The following is a 21,650-nucleotide window of genomic DNA, read 5'->3' as shown; positions in this document are numbered from 1 at the left end:
AGCCAGGGGTTGTTTTTTTTAGATTGACAACCTCTTGTACAAGTTCTTCCCAGTTCTAACTGGGGGTTTCCTCTCCTCAACAGTTTACCTTTTGCTATCCGTTAAGTGAAAAAAAAAACCCCACAACCAAACACTAAACAAGAGCTGGAATTTCAGTCGAATGGTTTAAACTTTAATGACCCAAACTCGGCACTTGGTGCGTGTGAATGATTGCAGAATTAATAAAGGGTAATAAAGTGGTGGATTAATAATTCACACAAGTATTGAATTAGCATTTTTTATGACAAAGCATGTTGTAAAAGCCCTAGAGGCACATATGACCTTTGGTTCCTGTCAATAATATTTCATATGAGTTATAGTTGAATAAAATTATTATTCAAATGCAGCAGGCAGAAATGAATACTATGATAAAGAAAAATTAATTTAACAACTGTTCTTTATTTAGGTACAGTGCAGCATTCACCACGGCCGCACACCAGGATGAAGTCTCTTTCTCTTGGCTTGTGTGCAAGTCAGTGTGCATGCGTCAGAGCTCAAGCTCAATCTTGACATCCATCTTAGCCTTGAATGGCTCCAGCAGGGGATGGACTTCCTCAGCCAGGAACCTGGCCACCTGAAAAAAAGGGGAGTACATAGCAGAAGCAAAGAAAAGAAAGAGCAGAGTATGTTACACATGCCCATGAGAAAAAAAAACAAAAAAAAACAACAAAAAAAAAAAAAAAAAACAGGATGCTTGCACGTGAATATATTAAGTTTACACATACTCAAAAGTAACCACACTTATAATGGCAGAGAAGCCGTCTAGGAAAGAGATGAGGGACTGTTGATGTTGTACCTGCTGCGGAGCACGCCCAATAAAGGTCTTGGGGTCCAGCAGGGCGTCCAGCTGCCCCAGGATGGGGGCAAAGTAGGGGTCTCGTTGGACTCTGGCCAGAAGGTCGTTATCGCCCCCCTCCTGTTTGACCACTGCCGCTGCCTCCTGGGACAGAACACGGATCTTCTCGTGGCAGTCCTGAAGGACATATTCAGTACAAACTTGATCTGAATACACTTGGCGCTGATTTGTGATTTGATGGCTGGTTCGTGCAACACTTTTTATGACAGCAGGGAAGACGTCTAAGTGTGTTATCACGTACTGTTATTTGAAGATCAAAAGATCACACAAAGGAGGAGACAGTCAATTTTGTTGGTTTTTAATCAATTTAATTGGTGAGAATAGTTGGTGCCAAAAAAATATTATCTCTTAATTCGGGAAATCAAAAATCTTCCTTTTTTTTTTTTTCAAAGACCAGGAAACATTTGAAACAGTGGTTTAAGGTTCAAGACAGTGGCAACCAGACCTGTTTCTGGTTGCCACTTTCATTTTCTGTTAAGTCAGTTCTCTCTCCAGCAGAATAAATGAATTATTGCTCTATGATCAGATCTTGATTTATTCTGTCAATGCTGGCTTGCTCACTGAGCGGTATCCCTCGCAGAGTGCTTCCTCCTCCTACCTGTCTGTTTCCTCCAGCCTTCACCATGGCCATAATGATGTTCTCTGTGGCCATGAAGGGAAGCTCATGGCGGATGTGTCTCTCAATGACTTTGGGGTACACCACCAGTCCCTCTGTGATGTTCTGCAGAGTGCTGAGAATGATGTCCGCTGTGAGGAAGGACTCGGGCAGGGAGATCCTCCTGCAATGAGGTCAGTATGTAGAAGAGCATAGGAACCAGGAAAAAGAAATTGCAAAAAAAAAATAATAATAATAAATGTGTGTGTGTCTAGGGTTGCTGACCTGTTAGCGCTGTCGTCCAGCGTCCTCTCCAGCCACTGTACCGCGGCTGTCTGCAGCGGGTCGGCAATCAGCGCCACCAGATGTCGGGCCAAGCTGCAGCAACGCTCAGCACGCATGGGGTTCCTCTTGTAAGGCATGGCACTGGACCCTGGATGGGTAGGAGAACGTCATGCTGATATCTCTTTTTTGAGAGCTGTGGTTCACATCAGATGTTTTCTGTACTAAATGATGTATTCAATACGGACAACAACAATCCAATGATTTGTGTGTTATTAGTGTTATTAGTTAAAACAGATTGTATTTGTTCATTATTGTACCTAAAGGTTCACTTACTTTTTCTTGCCACTGTATTCAGTATAAGGTTAAGCAATGAGTGAACATACCGATCTGCTCTTTCTCAAAAGGCTCCTCAATCTCCTTCAGGTTGGCGAGCAGGCGGATGTCTGTACAGATCTACAGTCGACGAATGCATCAAAAATGAGCTTCAGCAAGTTCATGGGAAATGTTCAAGGTAAAAGGAGCAGGGTTATCACAGTGCTGTACAGATAACCCAACTTCCATTAAAACACCACTAAATGGAGACATTTGTCTATGTGTCTCCAGCTTTTGCAGCCTTACCTTGTGAACAGTAGCTCCCAAACTGGCCAGGTTGGACAGACAATCTATGTCCACCTTACGACTGTATGTCTGGCCAGTCACCAGGTAGGCTCTGGGTAAGATGGGGACAATACCATGAGGACTAATAACAAAGCAAGTCTCATTAACCTGCTAAATTCCACCACCCTCATTTTATTTCGTCCATTATACTAAGAGAACAGATTTGATTCTACTGAATACTGTAAAGAGCAAGAGGCATTCTTTATAGTATAGAGCTTACTTTTTGAAGCCAGCCATCTCGGTCACCATCCTGTCAAGCTCTTCCACCTGGTGGAAGAAAGCATGAAACATACAAATTGGTTCAATTAAGTAGATCAGGAGACAAAATTGCTAAATGAATAAATTCTTAATTTAAATCAAACTGAAGATGATTTATACCTTGTCATGGTCCCCCTGAAAGAGCTGCAGGAAGCTGGCCTGGGTCCCAGTGGTCCCCTTGACGCCCCTGAAACGTAGATCATCACGGGCTCTCTGGAGGTTCCGCATGTCCATGGCCAAATCCTGCAGCCACAGACACGCTCGCTTCCCAACTGTGGTCAACTGGGCAGGCCTGTAGAGAGAGCCGGCATGAGGCGCTGTTAGTTAGAAAAATCAGGCCTCAGAGATGGAGCCCAAAGCAAACTGATGAAGACACATGGAAACACTGCAAATAGAATGCATGTGATGAGAGGGCCCTCAGAGAAGTGCAGCTGTATTCAGACTCACTGGTAGTGTGTGAAGCCAAGCGTGGGGAGGTCGGCATAATTCTCTGCAAAGTTTGCCAGTCTGTCAATGACTCTGGCCAGCTGTGGAAATCAAAACAAAGGCTTTTGGCACTGAATTATTGCATAATACACTGTTATTACTCATGCCTATACAACCCTTGCATGTTAGGCTTATTTTTGGTTTGGTTTTTTTGTGTCAAAACATTGCCCAAAAAAAAAAGAAAAGAAAAAAAAAAAGAGGATTTTTTTTTCTACACTGCTGACTTGTTAGTGAACAGCTGAGCCATACAGAAACACCGAGTTACTATGCCCCTATTTCCACTGATTTCACAGATGCATCACTGGATGGTTGTGCACATTTTCTGGCAACCAGCTGAGCCTCACCTTAGGCAAGAGAATGTCAAATCCGTCACGCAGCATAATCAGATCCTGAGGAAGAAAGACACGACTCAGAGAACATGAAAACCTTTAAAGACAAGCACTTTGTACCTGAGAAAGTACACAAACAATCCCATTGTAATATTACGTTTTGAGTTGTTGCACAACTTTAGCACTGCTGAAAACTTTCACACATACAGGACGAGTTGGAGAAACAATATTGGATTACTGTTCATGTCATCAAATTAATAAATCAGGCTATAGCTGTGTATTCAATATGCATCATAATTACAGTGTTGTCTCCGACATAGCAAGAGGTGGCTCCGAGGTGGATGATGGGAGCAGCAGTGGGGCAGCAGTGTGCGAAGGTGTGGACATGAGCCATCACATCATGCCGGAGTTTACGCTCTTCTTCAGCTGCCATGACAAAGTCAATGTCCTCAGCATGGCTCTCCATTTCCAGGATCTGGGCATCTGTGATGGGCAGACCCAAACCCTGAGGAGGAGAACGATGAAAAAAGAGTAACAGTGAGAGAGAAGACGACTTCCCACAAGGGAACTTGTGAAGTTACAATTAAATTTATTGGTTCAACATTTTTAATAAAAGGGTATAAAGTTTATAACACTGGAAATGTTCTATATCATTATGTCCATCCTAAGATAATCACATTGGAGTGTAAAGATCATGCTTATATTTGTTCTTAAAAATATTGTATTTCCAGTAAGGCTATGACTAACAATTATTTTCGAAGCTGATTATTCCCTTGATTAATCATTTGATCTATGAAACATCAGAAAACAAAAATACCTATCACAATGATCTAAAGCCCAAGTTGATGTCATCAAATGTCTTGTTTTGTCCAACCAACGTTCCAAAACTCAAAAATATGTAATGTGCTATAATGTTAAGACAAGGACAAGCAGAATATTTTCATATTTTAGAAGCTTAAACAACAAAATGCTTTTATTTTTTACTTAAAAAAATAACATACGCAATTAATTATAAAAATAGTTGCCGATTAATCTTCTGTTGACCAACTATTAATAAATAAAATGCATGTAAGAGTGGATACAAGTAGAGTGGGGTCCAAAAGTGTAAGACCACTTGTGAACATGCTTCTATTTTGCATTTGTTTCGAATGTAATACTGCTTTTTTTCATTACAATTATAATACCATCTTAATAATGTGAGTGAAAAGTTGAATCTTTGAAAAATGTAATTGAATTTCAGTATATCTTAGTATATGGTATGTCCCCCCCTTTGCTTAAATGAAAGCATGAACTCCACAACTTTGTGCATAACTTCATGACCCATGTTTTCCCAGCATCATCTGACAATGTTCCCAAGAGCTGCTTGTGATGTCACAGAAAGCTTGGCTTTCTCAGTCCACAAGTGCCTCCATAAATGATCAATGGGGTTGAGGTCTGGTGACTGTGGACAGTCCATGACAGTCAGGACAACTTGGTTTTCTTTGGTCTTCAAGTAGTTATTGCAAAGCTTTGAGGTGTGTTTGTGGTCATTTTTCTGCTGCAATATGAATCCTTCTCCACAGAGATGCAGACCAGATCGTATAGCATGTCTTTGAAGAATGGAGTGGTACTTCTCCTTGGTCAGGGTGTAGTCAATTCGGTGCATGTGTCCAACACCCCCAGACTTGAATATTCCCACCACATTTCACTGTTGGTTTGATACAATTTGGCATAATTTTCCCTGTTCGTCTCCTAACATATACCCTTATGTTACTGCCATAAGTCTCCACCTTGGATTCATCAGTAAAAACGATTTTTTTCCCCCATTCATCCACTGGGAAATGCTGGTATTTCTTATCCCATCCCAAGCGTTTGGCCTTGTTTACCCTCCTGATAAGTGGTTTAGAAACTGCTACTCATCCTCTGAGACCAGCTTTTGACTTACTTGAACTGATGAGTAGATCAGATCCACCTGAGTGTCATCTGATTGCATGCTTAAATGGAAGGAATTCAACTCTAGGAAATCTGACCTTCTGTAAAAAGTTGGTCAATGCCCCAAACTTGCTTACATTTGATTACTGATCTAAAAATAGTGCAGAATCTTAAATATTTCTTCTTTATTTTACATGACATAACTTCTTGTGTTTTTGGAATGTATTCAGAATCAAAACTTTCCGATTATTTCCAGTTTTCCATGAAATGTGGTCTTTACTTTTGGACCCCACGTTTTATTTCTGCTCTTGTAATACTGGCTTTTCTGTTAAGAGAAAGGATATTTAAAAATATCACTCTCTCAGATGGTTGAACAGAGGATAAACAGCCTGCTGATGACGTTAGTTATCTTTTCTGTCTTTTCAAAAGCCTTGATGGGCATGTGCTGTCCTCGTGAGAAGACACTCAGTGTCCTGATTAAATTGGAGTTTTCTCTATTGGGATAGGGCAGTCATATGATCGGACCACTGAACGGTTTAATTGAGATATTCGTCCAAACCGCTGAAAATACCTCTCTCCCTTCATGTTAAAACACAGTTCAAGACCAAATGAGGTCAAACCCTGCAATGTCAAAGTTCAGTCTGCAGGCAGACCAATTGCAAGTAAATAGTGACTCAACACAACAAATCTCATGACAGAAAATATAAATAGTTTTGAGGCCAAAACACCAAAAAGGAAACAGAGCAGGCTGGGCTAGGCTTAGGCTGGTGTAACACAGCCTCTCAGGAGGTAGCTTCCTGTTCCTGTGACATTCTCTGCATGCTATTTTCACACACAAACCACACATTGGCAGCCACAGGCCTGACTCTCTCTGCACAGACAAACTGTAGCAAAGCTAACCCCATGGAGAACACGTCAACCCACAGGAAAAGTAGAAAAGATGGACTCTGATCAGCTCTGATTATTGTGTGTGCATGTGTCTGTTTAACAGGTCATGTGAGGCGATGCATGTGATAGAGGGTCTGTCAACAGTTAACCCCCCCCCCCATATGACAAATGCAAAAATCACTTTGAGGAAATGTAAGAATTGCAGGGTTAGTTAATAAATGTCTGTTGAAATCATCAGCAACTATGAAATTCTGCTCGATTAAACATACCGTGTGTCTTTTCGATGAAAACCTTGACCCCCGTGTGTGTAACTATAGGCTGGGGGACCTTAAAGGCATCAAATAGTGGTTCGGTTTTGGAGCTAAATGTCAAGAGCACTGCTATATTTCAGAGAGTATTATCTCATAACCCCTGAAGCCATCATTACAGACTCATGCTATGCATTGTTCAAACCCGTGGAAATTTCTTCTAGCTAAGATCCCAGAGTCTCCAAGGAAACCAAATACATCCAACTGAAAGCTACATAAGTGGGAAAAGATGGAGGTTTGTTGCACTGTTGCCTCTGGATTTTGCGTAAAATTTTGTGTCTGTTGATACTATGTTATCATAGTGTAAACCTCACAGTATTTGTTACACGTGGTATCAATGGGAAAACTGTCTAAATGCAGGACAGTATAACTTTTGGGCTTTGATCAGCAACCATTTTGATTAACATAGTATGTGCATAAGAGCTAAACTGTTCAGTTGACTGATGATAAGTCAATTGACAGAAGATTAATTGACAACTTTTTTTGATGATAATGATAATAATTTCAGTCGTTTGTCAACCATAAATGCCAAACAATCACCATTTCCACCTTCTCCAATGTGAGAAACTGAAGATTTTATCTGTTTTATATGATTTATATTGATTTTTTTTTTTTTTTTTACTATTTTCTGCCATTTTACAGTCAAAGCGATTAATCGATTAGGAGAAAATAATAGGAAGAATTTTATTTTGTCTAAAATATTTTACTGAAATAAAACTCCCCTTGGCCTGAAACTGGTTACAAGGAGTAGACATAACTGTGTTTACTTCAGGACCTGACAACCATGCATGCAGCTCTGAAGTGCTGCTGGGGTCCTCCTCAAAACTAAAATTAGAGCAGGGAACTTGATAGGGCTCTCTGAAGGTCGCAAACTTTAGTTCATAAGACTTGTAAAGGAAAAGTGCATGTATGTATACAATAATAGCAAAGACACAGGCTATGGTTGCTACAAGTGTGTCAAACCTTCTCAGCTTTAGCCAGGTAGATCCACAGCTTTCTCCAGGTTGTGAATTTCTTCCTGTCACTGAAGTTGTAGGCCATTTCTTTGCTGGCATATCTGGACACCAGCGGAGAGCGGTACTTCATGAACTCGTCGGCTGCCTCCATGTTTGTAAGACCCGGGGGTGTCCGCTAAAAAAAATACAGGTCTGCCCGGCACCTTCTCATACATACATACATACATACACACTAGCTTCTCAAGTAGCCGCACCGACTTCAGCTTGGTAGCATCACATGGACAAGGCAGCGAGTTTTTACGACATCCCAGGTCGGCGTACGGCGTGAGGTCTGAATGTCACACTTCTAACAGTGTACGGCAGAGAGCGGCGAACATGTCACAATTTAATTGCGCTTCAGTTCTTTTTTCTTTTTTTTTCCTAAATAGCCGCGACACTAGAGCGTTACAACTGCTACAACACATAAAAGTACGCCAACAAACGTGACAAAATGTATCAATGTCGTTATTTCCTTCTTCAAAATACATGCAGCGAATGTTGTTTTTAAACCCTCTGTCTTACGTGACTTCCCCTGGGTCCGTGATTGTGTCTCGCCATATAGCGAACATAATTAACCTGTTCAGGAGTCAAGGGTGAGCTCAGTCATTCAGGGTGATTTATATGATTTTTTTTTCTACCACACATGATGTATCCTTCAGAATTTATTCACACTAAGGTGACAGTGCTTTGAATTCAGTTCAACTAGATACCGTCTCACAGTCATCTGCTATTTATAGGAGCTTTTATGTATTATGTAAGCTGTGGCTGCATGTCTTACATCAATATTTAAATTTATTCATGCAGTATGCATGTCCTCACTGCCTCACAATATTTCTGTGTCTGCAAGCATCATATAAATAGTTGTGTTTGCGTGATGCAGCAGCTGGGGAACACATCCAGCTGTAAAGAGAACAGAGGGCTCCCTCTCTCTCTCTCTCTCTCTCTCTCTCTCTCTTTTCTCCCTCTCTCTCTCTGTCTATCCATCTTTCTATCTGTCCCCCTGACTGCAGTCTGCATACAGTGTAACACTGCTGCTACTGCTGCTGCTGCTGCTGCTGTGTGATACAAGCGAGTGGGAGGAACAGCTTACTCTGTTTTGCCACCAAAAAAAAAAAATGAAGAGACATCTTCCTGGAGCTGCTGCAGCAGGGGTGGATTTGGCTTCCAGCCTCCTGCATTGCACAATCTTTCCCCTCTGCTCAGACAGATAAATAAGACAAAAGAAGGAGCGCTGGAAGACGAGGAGAAGGGGAGAGAGGATAAAGAGAAAAGGACGGAAACGAGCCATAGTAGGGTAGGGGGGTGTGGAAGAATAGTTTTTAAAAAAGTGGGAGCGGTTGAATGGCAGAGGGGGTATGACGACAGGAAGGGAGGCAGTGGTAGACAGAGAGAACAGAATATAGAGTGAGTTACACTGCAGTAGAATGAGGGTTAGGGTGAAAGGGAGAGCCAAGAAGCATTTGAGCTGCCACCCTTTTGCACGCCACTTAGGATCCGTTGCTTTCTGAAGAGGGATCTGGAGGAAACCACCGTGGAGGCAAGAAGGAGAAGGAGGAGGGGGGCTGAGGAGGAGGAAGCCAGAGGTTCTACACACAAGATGGCTGCTGTGTCCTCTGCCTCTGACACTGGTAAGTGGGTTTTCATTCTTTGCAGCACACCTCACTGCAGGTTCCCCATCATCACCCTTCATACACTCAGCCAGCGTCCCAGGTGAACTCTAACAGCCATTTCATATTAGGACCAAACATATGGTGACAGTACAGTATAGTGAGAAACTGTTGCTTGAGACAACTTCCTGTGTTTAGCAGCTCAGATGTAATGTGTCAGCAGCGAGTAAATAAATAAACTTCCTTCTCCTCCCACTACATCCTCTCCTCTTGTCATGCTCAGAGCAAAGACATCATTCCTCTTGCCATTCGTATTTCACTGTGATGCCTTTTTGTAACTTTTACTCAACGTGGATCATATTCTGTCCACACACTATTCTCTCTGGAAGAAGTCCAAGGTTCCTCCTTTCTGACCTAATTTTTCCAAAGGCTAAGGAGAGAGGAAGACAAAGAGGAGTGTGCTGGGAGATGGGTTTGGGGGAGAGAAGGGCATTAGGACAAGAATGAAAGAGGAGGCTATGAAAGAGAATAGGTATAAGGTAGCAAGGAGCTCAGATACGAAGACGACACATAGGGAATCTACAAAGTGAGGACAGAAAGAAGGGAGGAGACTGCATGAGCAGGACATATATTGCTGTGGAAAAAATGCAGACATGTCCTCATCTCCAAAACGCACTTTGGGGACAAGACGAAACGGGATTAAAACAGAATAAAGCATAAAGATCATTTCCTCTGAGGCCCAACTGCTGTGCTTCACATAGCACTGTGGAAATAAATTCAACAAACCCATCCTCGTAAGGAACTTCTGTCTAGTCTGTCTGTGTTTCAACAGGTGACCCCAGGGTCCGCCACCCCCCTGAGCGCAGACTGCTGATCCTAGGGGGCCCACAGTCTGGTAAGACCTCCACTGCCAACACCATCCTGGGGGATGAGGTCTTTGAAGCTGGGACAGAGACAACTCACAGCAACGTGGGCCAGACGGAGATCTACGGCCGACGTGTCACCGTGGTTGACACCCCTCCGTGGGCAATCCCCACTGACCAAGAGGATGACGCCGAAGCCGACAACAACGACAACGTCGGCGCCGAGTCGGACAGCCTGCCACGGCCTCCCCCGAGCTTGGACAGCGAGGGGCCGTGCATGGGGGCCATTCTCTGCCCTCCTGGACCCCACGCTATACTGCTGGTTGTGTCAGTCACTCAGCCCTTCACTGATACCCAAAGGAGGGCTGCAGAGGAGCAACTAGGGGCCCTGGGTGGAGGGACCTGGAGGTACTCCATGGTGCTCTTTACGGGGTTGGAAAAGCTGCCCAAAGGTGTCTTCATTGAGGAGCACATAGCAAACACTGGAGAGGCCCTGCAGTGGCTGGTGGAGAGATGTGGAAGCAGGTATGATGTCTGTTTTTCTCCCTCTCTCTTCTCTGTTTGATTTTGTACAAGCCTGCTCTAAGCAAAGGAACATCAACTCCCTGCGTTGTTGTCTGTGTCAGGTCTTTGTTTCTGCTGTGCAACCAGAAAAATCACAAATAATTGCTGGATCTTGTGGTTGGAGCAACAGTACAGCAGCAGTTCACTAGACAACTTAAAGAGGAAATACACCAGTTTTACGCAGCACAGTGTGTTTACAGGTCATGCTGAGTACTACTGCATACTGTACGTTAAAAAAAAAGTTGCATATAACCTTTTGTGGCTTCAGAGGGAGCTGTGCAAAGTCGGATATACGGCCTCAAGTGATGTCACTTGAGTCAGTGTTGGTTGGGGCGGAAGACTTGCAAGTTTGAAAATGAAATCAAATCTGGAGGTGTGGCCTTAGAAAGACGGGACCAACCAGACCTCTGTAGCTGCTCCTCATCTCTGCTCTAGGCTATCAGGTCAAGGCTAAATTAGCTGCTTCTAGCTACTAACACACCCAAATCTCCGACCCAACTGTCAGTGGTCAAGTTGGACTGTTGGTAATGTAGGCACCAGGTTCTGACGAGGAAGCATTGAATACAACAAACGATATCTCAGATTCTGATGCATACATTTTTTTATACTTTTATATATTTATACACTGTTCATCGTGTGTCCACTATGTTATAGGAGTGCAATGCTAAATTGGCAAAAACTCTTTTCACAAAGTAACTTCTGCATCCATGTATGTACACATCTTCTCTTTTAAACCCTTATTGTTTGCATTCATTAATGGGGTACTCCAGAGATTTGGTACTGCACGTCTATAGAATTACGGGGCTCAAAAGCTGCAAGCTAAGCTGCAGAAAGATTAGATCCTACATTGTGCGCCCTTGATAGTGTCTTTCATTAGACTCCCGTGCCTCCTAAATACCAACATCTTTCGTTCTCCACTGCCCTAGTTCATAATGTAGACTTTCTGTTAAAATTTTTGAGTCTCAAGCCCAAGCCAGCATAACCCCAGTGACATCAATATGACCTCATCAGGGTTATTATTTTCAAATTTCGGAAAGCTCAATGAAGACATTATACAACAGTTGTAACAGGTTAACCAGGACTCCTCATGATGAGTAAACTGAACAGCATGCCAAAATTGATGAAGTGCACCTTTAATAAGGGGTTTGTCTACCTGCAGGTACCACGCCTTTGATAATACTAGGAAAGAGACAGAGGATAACACACAGGTACCCGAGCTGATGGAAAAGGTGGAGGAAATGATCACTGACAACCAAGGTTGGTTTTTCACATTTAGCACTATTTTTGCTTTGTGTGCTGCGATGCTTTAAATGATGATGCGTTATGCTGAGCGTCATTTCTGCAGCGTCTGTCTTGTGATTATTGCATTATTAAGGAATAGGAATAGGAATAGGAATCAGTGAATACGTAATTGTTGCTGTTATGCAGGCTGGTACTTTGAGGTGAATGAGCTGATTTTACTGGAGGAAGAGCAGGCCAGGAGAGCTCTGGAGGAAGAGAGGATGAGGATGGAGGAGCATGCCAGACAGAGGGAGCAGATGATCGGAGGACCTCCCAGAGGTGTGAGGGAGCTGTGTGTGTGTGTGTGTGTGTGTGTGTGTGTGTGTGTGTGTGTGTGTGTGTGTGTGTGTGTGTGTGTGTGTGTGTGTGTGTGTGTGTGTGTGTGTGTGTGTTATAACTGAATGAGTCATGCAATGAAGAAGAGAGATGATTGAAAAGAACTGGTGTTCTGGGAAATAACTTAATCATTACTGGTCATTCAATATTGTTTTTCTTTTTCTGTACTTTTATTCCTAATGGCTTCTCTTTTTCTCTCCATTCCTTATTTCTTCACCTGTTTCTTTCTTCATCTGTTTCACTGTCTCTGTCCTCTGGGTGTACAGAATTGAGGTTGCTGTTGTTGGGCTGGAAGGGCGTTGGAAAGAGCTCGGTGGGGAACTCCATCCTGGGCCGGCGGTACTTTGAGTCGGGCCAGGAGACGGAGCTGTGCCTCAGGAGGCAGGCACTCGTATCTGGCCGTCGGGTCACTATCGTCGACACCCCAGGGTGGGACTGGTTCTCAGTTAGGCGAACCCCGAAGCGCATCCGCCAGGAGTCCCAGCGCGGAGCTGCCCTCCTGCGACCGGGACCCCACACCCTGCTGCTGGTCCTGCCCGTTGTTTCGTCCCTCACGGCCAGGAAGAGGCGAACACTCCTGGCTCACATAGAGACTCTGTTTGGTGACAGCGCGTGTCTCCACACCATGGTGCTCTTCAGCTGTGGTGATTGGCTGGGCCGCACGCCCATTGAAGAGCACATTCTCAGAGGGGGGCGGGAGCTGCAAAGACTACTTGAATACTGTGGAAACTATTACCACGTCCTGGACAGTAAGACCCCTGGCAAAGATAGGAGTGTGTCAGTCCTACTGGATAAGATAGAGGAGATGATTAGGGAGAACGGTGATAAGGCCTTCCTCCCCATTCAGACAGAGTGGTGTAAGTCACAATTTTATTTTCATATATATTTTGCAAAGTTAATTATTGTTTAGATTGTGTGTCTAAACGTCAAAACTGCAAATTACACATCTGTCTAATATATCTGTGTTGCATTTGACAGTGAGCGAGGAGAGCTCTTACTCTTCTGACAACACTGAGCCTGAGGATGACTGTCGAGGATGCCAGCTGCAGTGATACAATCGCACTAAAAGGAAAGCCGTCCAGCTTTTTATCCGTGTTCTGGGTCTCCAGTAGGCCCAAACATAACCTCATGTAACTTAAACCTCATCTAGCTATCCCTTTCCAACTCTGAGGAGCTTTAGGGAAAACAAACGTTGTTGGAACAGGAATTTCGTCACAAGTAGCTCTTTGTTAGAAATGAAAAGACCAAACTCACTGATCACCGAGCAAAGCTCGACTTGGACTGATTGTGCAGTGAATAACCACGTCTGAGACTAAATGTTCAAAACAGTCCCCTCAAACCCAAGAGTAGGAAAATTATTCTGCTTTTGCTTCACGGGACCAGAATCCCCTGCTCATGAGCTCGTTCACAGAAATTACCTACTGCTAAAGAGACCCTGTTTCAGCTCTGCAGAGTAAAGAATTACTCGTCATTGTAACTCTATGTTCAGACTGCACTGATAAGATTTGTATTACAAGTTGAAAGCGTAAATGAAAACAAAAAGGGGTATGAAGAAGATAACATGATCATGACCTGGTAGATTTGGGGGTAGGGGTCATGTCTGCAGCAAGTTAGTCAATCTTGGTTATTGGAAGACTAAGAGGAATGTTTCTATGCTTGTCTTATATAAGTTTTAGATGGATTTTACAGTATAGTTATCCCTTTCTGCATCATGTGCCAAACAACAAAAGATAATAATGTATATTGGAATATGTATTCACCAATGTAAAGCAAAAAAGTCGTGAGAATCTTGACTTTGTGCACTCCAGTAACATAAAAGTATACCTTCAGACATGAAATGTGGTAACTTCCTGATCTCTCATTAGAGCAATATTAAAATTTTCTTCATCAACATTTGATTGGTTTAGCTCAGGAAGTCAGGGTTGAATTGATTCCTCCAGGGCAAAATCTGGCTAATTTACAGAAACACTCGTTAATGCTGATTGCAAAACTGCAGACGTGAGTCACATATTAATTTCAAATTGGAGTTTTTCTGTGAGTATTTGCTTTAGTTTGCTGAAACTAAAAAGGAGTCAGTCTTTGCACTTTGGTTGTAATTGGTTACTTTGGTTCTCTTGTGCGAAAAAATTTACTGAAACCATCTAAAGTGGTAAATATATATTTTTATCCCACCTTTGCCAAAGCATTCATGCTCAAGGGGAGCCCTAATAACATTTAGGAAAGGCTGTAATGAAACTATGTGCGGTCTCAGATCCCTGTGGAGCAACTTGGGCTGGCTCTGCTTCGTTTTTTGTGGTCATGCATCCGGTGCATTTACCGACAAGGTAGATTCAGCTATGTGCCTCAGCATCAAAGCGTGAGAGTGGGAGTACAGCCCTGCAGCAGGGCAGTATCCTACAGGCTACATCAAGCTTTCGCCTGCTACAGAAACAACATAACCTCATGAACCATTCAAGCTCACATAGGGCTTTTAATACCTTTTTCTACATCCTTGAGACATCTGTTCCTGTCATTTAAACTGATATTTTGAAAAAATAGAATATATATATATATATATATATATATATATATATATATATATATTCAGCTCTCAGAGGCATGTTAAGACACTGCATGCAGATACATGAGTGCCTATAGAGTTGAAGGCAACCTCACTTCTTATTGCTGTGACTCTTGCTTGAGCAGGTCTATGTGAATTTCTGGTCTGACATCACAACTACCACCACCACCTCTACCTTTACAACTGCAAGAAAATACAAGAAAAAAGTGGAAAAAAGAGACTTTGCTTTCTGAAAGATAAAAAATAAGTATATAAGTAAGTATATACAGTCCAGGCCATAAGTATTTGGATAGTTACACATTTTTCATTCTTCAGGCTCTATGTGTCAGCACATTCAGTTAGAAATAAAATGACAGATACAGCATTAAAGTGCCAAGTCTCATCTTTAATTTGAAAGGGTTTAGATCAATATTAAAAGTGAGCATGCTGAGAGCCTGAAGAACAAAAAAAAATTTTTTTAATGTATATTTGTCCAAATACTTATGGTCTGGACTGTACAGTATGTGACCAATACCACTGCCATGCTGTAAAATTTTGATTTTATACAAATGATGTAGCCTATTAAAGAAACTATGACACTGCTTCCTCTAAGCTTTACAGGCACTTGTGCTTCATCTAGTGATGTAGGCTTCAGCAACACTTAGTGTGACAAGCATGACTTTACAAATTGATATGATGATGTTTCAGATATCATTCAGAGTCTTAGTCCCACTCCACCTGTGAATATATTGTATAAGCTGTGTATATTTACAGTGTAAAATATGTTACATTGTAGGCTTTTAGCGAAGCATTTTGCACTGTGTACCAATTTACTGTAGCCAAAGTGACATTACTTCCTGTATGGTCCATCCTACACGGTGATTGCATCATCAGTACTTTGTTCATCCCCAGACAACAATAAAATATGTGGATATATTGTTGTGTACATTTGGCTTTCATCTCATTATTTAACTATTTTCTTCAGTCTGTCATGGATTTTGTTCTCATCGATGGACTGCAATACGATCCTAGAAGACAAAAAGCATCTTTATTCAGACATGCTGAGTAGACTACTCTGGGGAGGAAGTATTAATTGTGCAGTATTGTCACTAGGTGGCACTGTGGCAAGCAGATTTGCCATCATACACAGATTCTAGACTGAGGGTTTTTAGAATTTTTGTTCTTTTGAAATCCATTTATGGTCACAATCTTTGACTTTTCAAAAAACAAGAAAGTCTCCTGCTTTCTTTTTGCAGGGTTTTATTGGTCTTAGCTGATAAATCTGGTCCGGTTACCATTTATACTGTATGTCACTATGTATAACCCAATTCTAAATGTGGAAAAGAAGATTAGGCCCTTCATGAATATGTTGTTAAGAAAGTATTAATCTTGATTATCCCTCTTTGCTCCAAAATAAAGCACTTCGATGGCAGTATAATAGTGGAAGGTAAATCCACTGTATATAAACTCAAATGTGTCCATGTTTCATCCCAATATAAACCTCTTACTGCGCGAGTTCAATATAATTCTCAAAGTTTTAATGTTGAAATAACGCTCTAGCCATCTTAAGTCAAATGTTCCATGTGAAATGAGGGCATTTACATAGGCAGCATCCACAGAGAAATAGCCCATTGTTTTCTGGAGGGAATGTTTTTCCTCTTGTAAGTAGTTCTGCACCATCTTGACTTTGGCCTGCCTCCATATATAGATTGTCCCTAAGCTATCTGGACGAAAGCCTTCACCAATTATGGTGTGCAGACCTAGGGCCAGTTACAGGCTGTATGTACGCATTCTTCATGGTAATATTATTCAAGCTGTGCCTAGGTCAGCATGAGTCAGCACTCTCTTTTTTTCCTTTCTCGCATGCTCTTCCATTCTCCCACAGTTAAGACAAATACATACTGAAGGTTTTCCTTTAAATACACAAACAAGTGTCTTCGTTTAGCAAACAGCAGAGGGAGAAAACACACAAAAACAAGAAATATTGTATATGGAGTCCTTAGTATGTAGAAAAATGCCATTTTAACCTTCACATGACTGTCAGTTGATTGAACACCCATGTGTCTACAGCACACTGCTGGTCAGGCGGGCTCCATTATCCTCCACCTCCCTGTTTGTTTGAAAGAGGCTCCACTCAGAGGGACATCTACAGGCTCATTGTAAAGTATTATCAGACCGGGAACAAAGACTCTTTGTGTCTGGGACAAGGTTACATTCTGAACAGACTGAAAAGAGTCTCTAAAAAGGTCATAAACGTGCTTTACTGATGCAAACCTGAAGTTTACACTACAGGTACAGTGGCATGAAAAAGTTTGGCCCCCCCATGGACAAATTCCATATTTTGATTTTTGAAGTCGAAAGAAGTAAATACAACCCCTTCAGCAAACAGACATTAAAAAATTAGCCTTTAGTCAAATATTAATGCATTGGTACTTTTTACTTCATAATATATGATATATATTTTATCTTAAAAAAGGAAAAAATAAACTAATTTCAAACATTCGGGCTACTTGTAAAACACTCAGAACTTCATTCGTTAGGACTTGTAAGTCAGGACAAGACTTGTCATTCCGAACTGTCAGCTGATGACATTTCCAGAGCTACTAAATTCTCTGAGCCTTCAAACTGTGTTAACACTCATCACCTATGGGCTCTTCTAAACCACTGACTGAGGAGCCAAAATGAAGCTAATTGCAGCAGGGCAGAATATAAAAAGATATCAAAAAGCTTCTAGCTTGAAATTTCCACTGTCTGAAATGTCATTAAGAAATGGCATCAGAGGGAAACTGTGGAAGTTACGACAAGTGGAAGATCAACAAAACTTTCAGATAAAATTGCACGTCTGCGGGCCAGAAATGCAAAGCAAAGCCCCCATATGACTACAAAGGAGCTGCATGAAGGTTTAGCTGAAACAGGAGTGGCGGTGCATCAGTCCACTGTAGCACGTTGATTCACAAACAGGGTCTAAATCCTGGAGTCGTCATCAGAAGGAAACCTTACCTGCGACCTCATCACAATGGTCAACATACTAAGTCTGCAAAGCAACACCTGAATACTCTCCTTTGCGGTTGTGTGGCATTCAGTGGCACAGGAAACATTGCAAAGATAAGAGGGCAGAATGCTGGGTGGACCTTAAACATGTTGTGTGTAAAAGACAGCCTAAAAATATCTCAGAAACTTTAGTGATTTGTAGGAAGTGGGTCAAAATTCCTATTTCAGTAATAGAAAGACTCTTAGCTGCTACAAGCATTTGCAAGCCTGGATATGTGCTGACTTAGTAGCATGCCCAAACCATTGCACGTCACAGTTAGTTTTGTTTGTTTTGTTTTTTTGTTAAGTTCATGAAATAAAAGGTAACAGTGCATTACCATTTCAAGTTTGCTGGAGTTGTATTTACTTATTTTTTGTGAGTTTATGTATTCAAAAAATACATAAACTCTCACAAACACCTTTCTACAGTTTGATGATGCATACATTTACACAGCCATTCTATTGAAGCTCCCAATGGATGAAAGAAAAAAAGCCGTTAGTATTTACTGGCCTACATTTCTCTCCCAACATCATGCCCACAAGTGATCACAACAAACTAGTGCAATTAGGTTTAAGACTCTTTATTAAGAGATTGATAATACAGGTGGTCCGGTTATAATATACATGTTTTAAAAAGTTTAAAAAGACTTCCTGGCAAGTTACTAAGGTCCAGATATCAGAAAAAATTACATACATTGCAAGAAACAGCACACAAGTTGATATACTGAATGGAAAATACTTGTTTCCATACAATTACTCTTAACATGACAAAACTATTGTATATATTTAATACCAGTATTAGGTATTTAAAAAGGAGATATTCTGACAAAACAGTTCTATTGGATTGTGAATCCAAGTCATGTTGAGTTGACAGAACACATATTATACTGATAAATGTTTGCATTAAAAATAAAATCTGCTGTGCCCACTTTTTTCAATAGTCCACCTCCTATTACACACATCTAATCTGTCATAGTTAGGTCCAACCTCTAGGGGTCAGCACTAAGACCTTTTTTGATCCTGGCCAGACGAACCTCCTCCATCAGCTCTTTGAGGTACTGGATCTCCCTGGCCATGGATTCAGCTTTCTCAGTCAGCTCCATGTTCTTCCTCTCCAGCAGTGCATGCTCTGCAGTAAGTGCTTCGTGCTCAGCCCTCTTCTTCTGCCTGTAACGAGTGGCAGCCGTCTTATTCTGCTCCATCTTCTTTAGTTTCTTTTCCTTTGGCGCCTTTAAAGCTACCCTTTCTTCACCACTTGCACCCCGGAGGGACTTGACTTTGACACTGGTGGCACTGGGAGAGGGTGGGCTAGATTTGTATTTGAACTCTGGGTATGGTCTGCTTCGAGAGGACCTTTGTGGAGGGGAGGCAGGAGGGGAGGAGTGAATGACCTCTGACGTGGTGGTTACAGTAGTGGTGGTGATACCGACTTCATGTTTGGGAGCCAGCACGAGGACAATGCGGGTTGGTGAAAGGGAGAGTACAAGTCTCGGGACCTGTGGGACCACAGCAGCTAACACTGGCTTCACCTCGCTCTCTGAGACGTCTACCTCACTGCCCAAGTCCAGGGTGTAGACTGGGGAGGAAGGAGAATCAACCAAGGGGGAGGCCGGGTCAGGAGAAGCGGGCTCAGATTTGATTTCAAGCTCCTCTTGTGGCTCTGCGACACACGGGGGAGGGGAGGGGGCCTCCTGCCCATCAATGTAGGATTCAGAGTCATCGACCGTAACAACTGGGGCATCTTCACAGACAGCGGGAAGGGCAGGGGGCGGTGTACTTTGAAGAGGAGCAGAGGGAGGACTCAAAACCGCAGGAGTTGAGAGAGTGGGTATTGGGAGGGAGTCAAGCTCCATGGGGCAATCTAGGGAGGCCAGGAGGTCTTCTGTAGAGCTGGGGGAGTCTTCAGTTGGACTGCAGGAGCCAATCAGAGACTCCAGGTCAAACTCGCTTAGATCCATCCTCTCAGCCATCCAGTCCAGGTCACCAAACGTTTCCTCTGTGGAAGCAAATGAGGCACTACATTACTCAGTAACACCATTGCTGGTTGTCTATACTAATGAGATGGTTATCTAAAACTATTTCAAGTATGTTATTAAGTGTGCTGAAGTGTTACATTTCTGGTTATCAAATTCACCTTTCCTGTCATCTGAGACTGTCTGGCTACATCTCAGCTGACCGGGGTGGCCCAACCACGGGAGGGAGAGCAGGTCAGACTCATTCCCGGCTTTGTCCCCAGGGAGGAGGACAGCTGGCGGCGAGGGAGGAGGAGAGTAAAAGGGAGGAGGAGAGGAGGAAGAAGACAGTGATGAGGAGGTGAGGGGTGACGCAGGTGAAGTGTCTCCCTCCAGAGAGGTTCCTCCTCCTTCCTGATGTTCCTTTTGGTCAGGGTTATCGAATTGGGAGCCCATGGCGTCAGCCATGAGAGAGGAAGGCCCCCAGAGAAGGGCCTCCATGTCTTCCAGGCCAAACTGTGAGTTTGTCATCATCATGGTCATAGTGGCTGTTGTTGGTCACAAATGGAGTGCGTGACGATGCTAGGAGAGCGTCGAATTCTTTTATGCTGTCGAAAGCAGCAGTGATGAGGGTTTCCACGTGGGACCTGAGGAATGGGGGGGGGGGAGAAAGACATTTTTGGTGAAAATATGAACACCGATATTGTAGAAATAGATTATAGTTAATACCCGTCATCAAAAACATTTGTTGATTCACAATTCAGACTGTCAGCACTACATGTGTGCCCAAAAAAAAAAAAAAAAAAAAACTGGGTATGAATACAAGGATTCTGATCTGGTCAGACAAATCCTTTCCCATTTTGGTACGACACTGCCCCCCTCCCTGCAATGCACCTGCTACACGTCACGTGTTTCCGCCCAGCTAACAGTCTCAAGACTCTGACGTAGGTCTGTCTCTCAACGAGGTCAGAGTCCGCCGCCCTCCCTCTCTACAAAACAGTCACACTTTTGTTCTCACGCCGCCATTTTGACACAAAGAGGAAAAGACCCATTTTCTGTCTGCCACGCTGGCACGCAAAGTCAGCCGTGATAATTTAACACTCCAGTTTGATACAAGTGTCGCGGGCTGTCCAGGGCTTTAAGATCGATACAATGTAGCGAGACCATTTTAACCAATAGTACAAAATGTAACATTACATGTTAATGTCACGTGTTACGTCATCCCAGTGGCAAATCCTGTCTTAATATTCATTAAAAGACATTGTATCCAAATACTCGAAAACCCAGTATAAGTCAAATTAACTGTAAATGGTCAAACAACTCTAAAGAGAAATTTATCGAAATCTAGTTTAGTGCACGCGGCACTGTAGAGCTGACAGCTGTCATCGACCAAGTGATGTGAAAATAATACTTACGACATTTTGCTGAATTAGAAGTGACTCAGTGCACTGGCTGGATGCACTGTTTTGTTGGCTGCTGCTGGGTCGCTGCACACTTTTACACTGCCATTTCGACCAATTGAGCGATGTCCGACAATACTGCTACTTCGTTTTTTGTCCCTCGGAAAGGAAAATGGCGCACGCTGTGGCGCGGTGCTAATATTGAGCTAAAGCAGGGACTGGAGGTATCCTTCCGCAGTGCCCACATTATCACTCCGCCACTGTTTGTTATCCACATTCCCGTCTACTGTTATCTTAAAAAGCAATCACTGGGACTACATTTTGCAAAGTAACACAGTTTTGTTTATAAATACAAGATTTATTAACCTATGACCGTGATTTCCATGAATTCTGCTGTTCAACAGTCATAGCTGGTGCTCGAACTACAATCGTGAACTACACTTAAATACTGGCTCTAATAAATCACACATT

General features: G+C 42.6%; 3 protein-coding genes across 4 annotated transcripts; 1 reads left to right on the top strand and 2 right to left on the bottom strand.

Annotated features, from left to right (window-relative positions):
- Positions 1–415: 415 nt before the first annotated feature.
- adsl (adenylosuccinate lyase) lies at positions 416–8,041 on the bottom strand. The gene is made up of 12 exons (XM_040120810.1): positions 7,576–8,041; positions 3,807–4,010; positions 3,521–3,565; positions 3,138–3,217; positions 2,811–2,982; positions 2,653–2,699; positions 2,394–2,484; positions 2,159–2,228; positions 1,776–1,923; positions 1,494–1,674; positions 836–1,012; positions 416–613 (listed from the first exon to the last, which is right to left on the bottom strand). The coding sequence occupies exons 1-12, from the start codon at positions 7,717–7,719 to the stop codon at positions 527–529; spliced, it is 1,446 nt and encodes a 481-aa protein (XP_039976744.1). The 5' UTR covers positions 7,720–8,041; the 3' UTR covers positions 416–526.
- si:dkey-110g7.8 (GTPase IMAP family member 8) lies at positions 7,918–14,771 on the top strand. 2 transcript variants are annotated; one of them, XM_040120797.1, is made up of 7 exons: positions 7,918–8,036; positions 9,099–9,235; positions 10,047–10,602; positions 11,801–11,898; positions 12,070–12,201; positions 12,525–13,115; positions 13,237–14,771. In XM_040120797.1, exons 2-7 carry the CDS (start codon positions 9,205–9,207, stop codon positions 13,308–13,310), a joined length of 1,482 nt encoding a protein of 493 aa, XP_039976731.1. In that variant the 5' UTR covers positions 7,918–8,036; positions 9,099–9,204; the 3' UTR covers positions 13,311–14,771. The 2 variants fall into 2 exon arrangements, with proteins under 2 accessions (XP_039976731.1, XP_039976722.1); XM_040120788.1 differs by having other exon boundaries at positions 7,918–8,200.
- Positions 14,772–18,392: 3,621 nt separating this feature from the next.
- Positions 18,393–21,379, bottom strand: atf4b (activating transcription factor 4b). The gene is made up of 3 exons (XM_040154328.1): positions 21,195–21,379; positions 19,962–20,426; positions 18,393–19,823 (listed from the first exon to the last, which is right to left on the bottom strand). The coding sequence occupies exons 2-3, from the start codon at positions 20,320–20,322 to the stop codon at positions 18,817–18,819; spliced, it is 1,368 nt and encodes a 455-aa protein (XP_040010262.1). The 5' UTR covers positions 20,323–20,426; positions 21,195–21,379; the 3' UTR covers positions 18,393–18,816.
- Between the last annotated feature and the right edge of the window lie 271 nt (positions 21,380–21,650).

This window comes from Xiphias gladius, chromosome 3, assembly GCF_016859285.1.
Source record: "Xiphias gladius isolate SHS-SW01 ecotype Sanya breed wild chromosome 3, ASM1685928v1, whole genome shotgun sequence".
NCBI classification, from domain to species: Eukaryota; Metazoa; Chordata; class Actinopteri; order Istiophoriformes; family Xiphiidae; genus Xiphias; species Xiphias gladius.
This window is presented reverse-complemented; position numbering and strand designations above follow the sequence as displayed.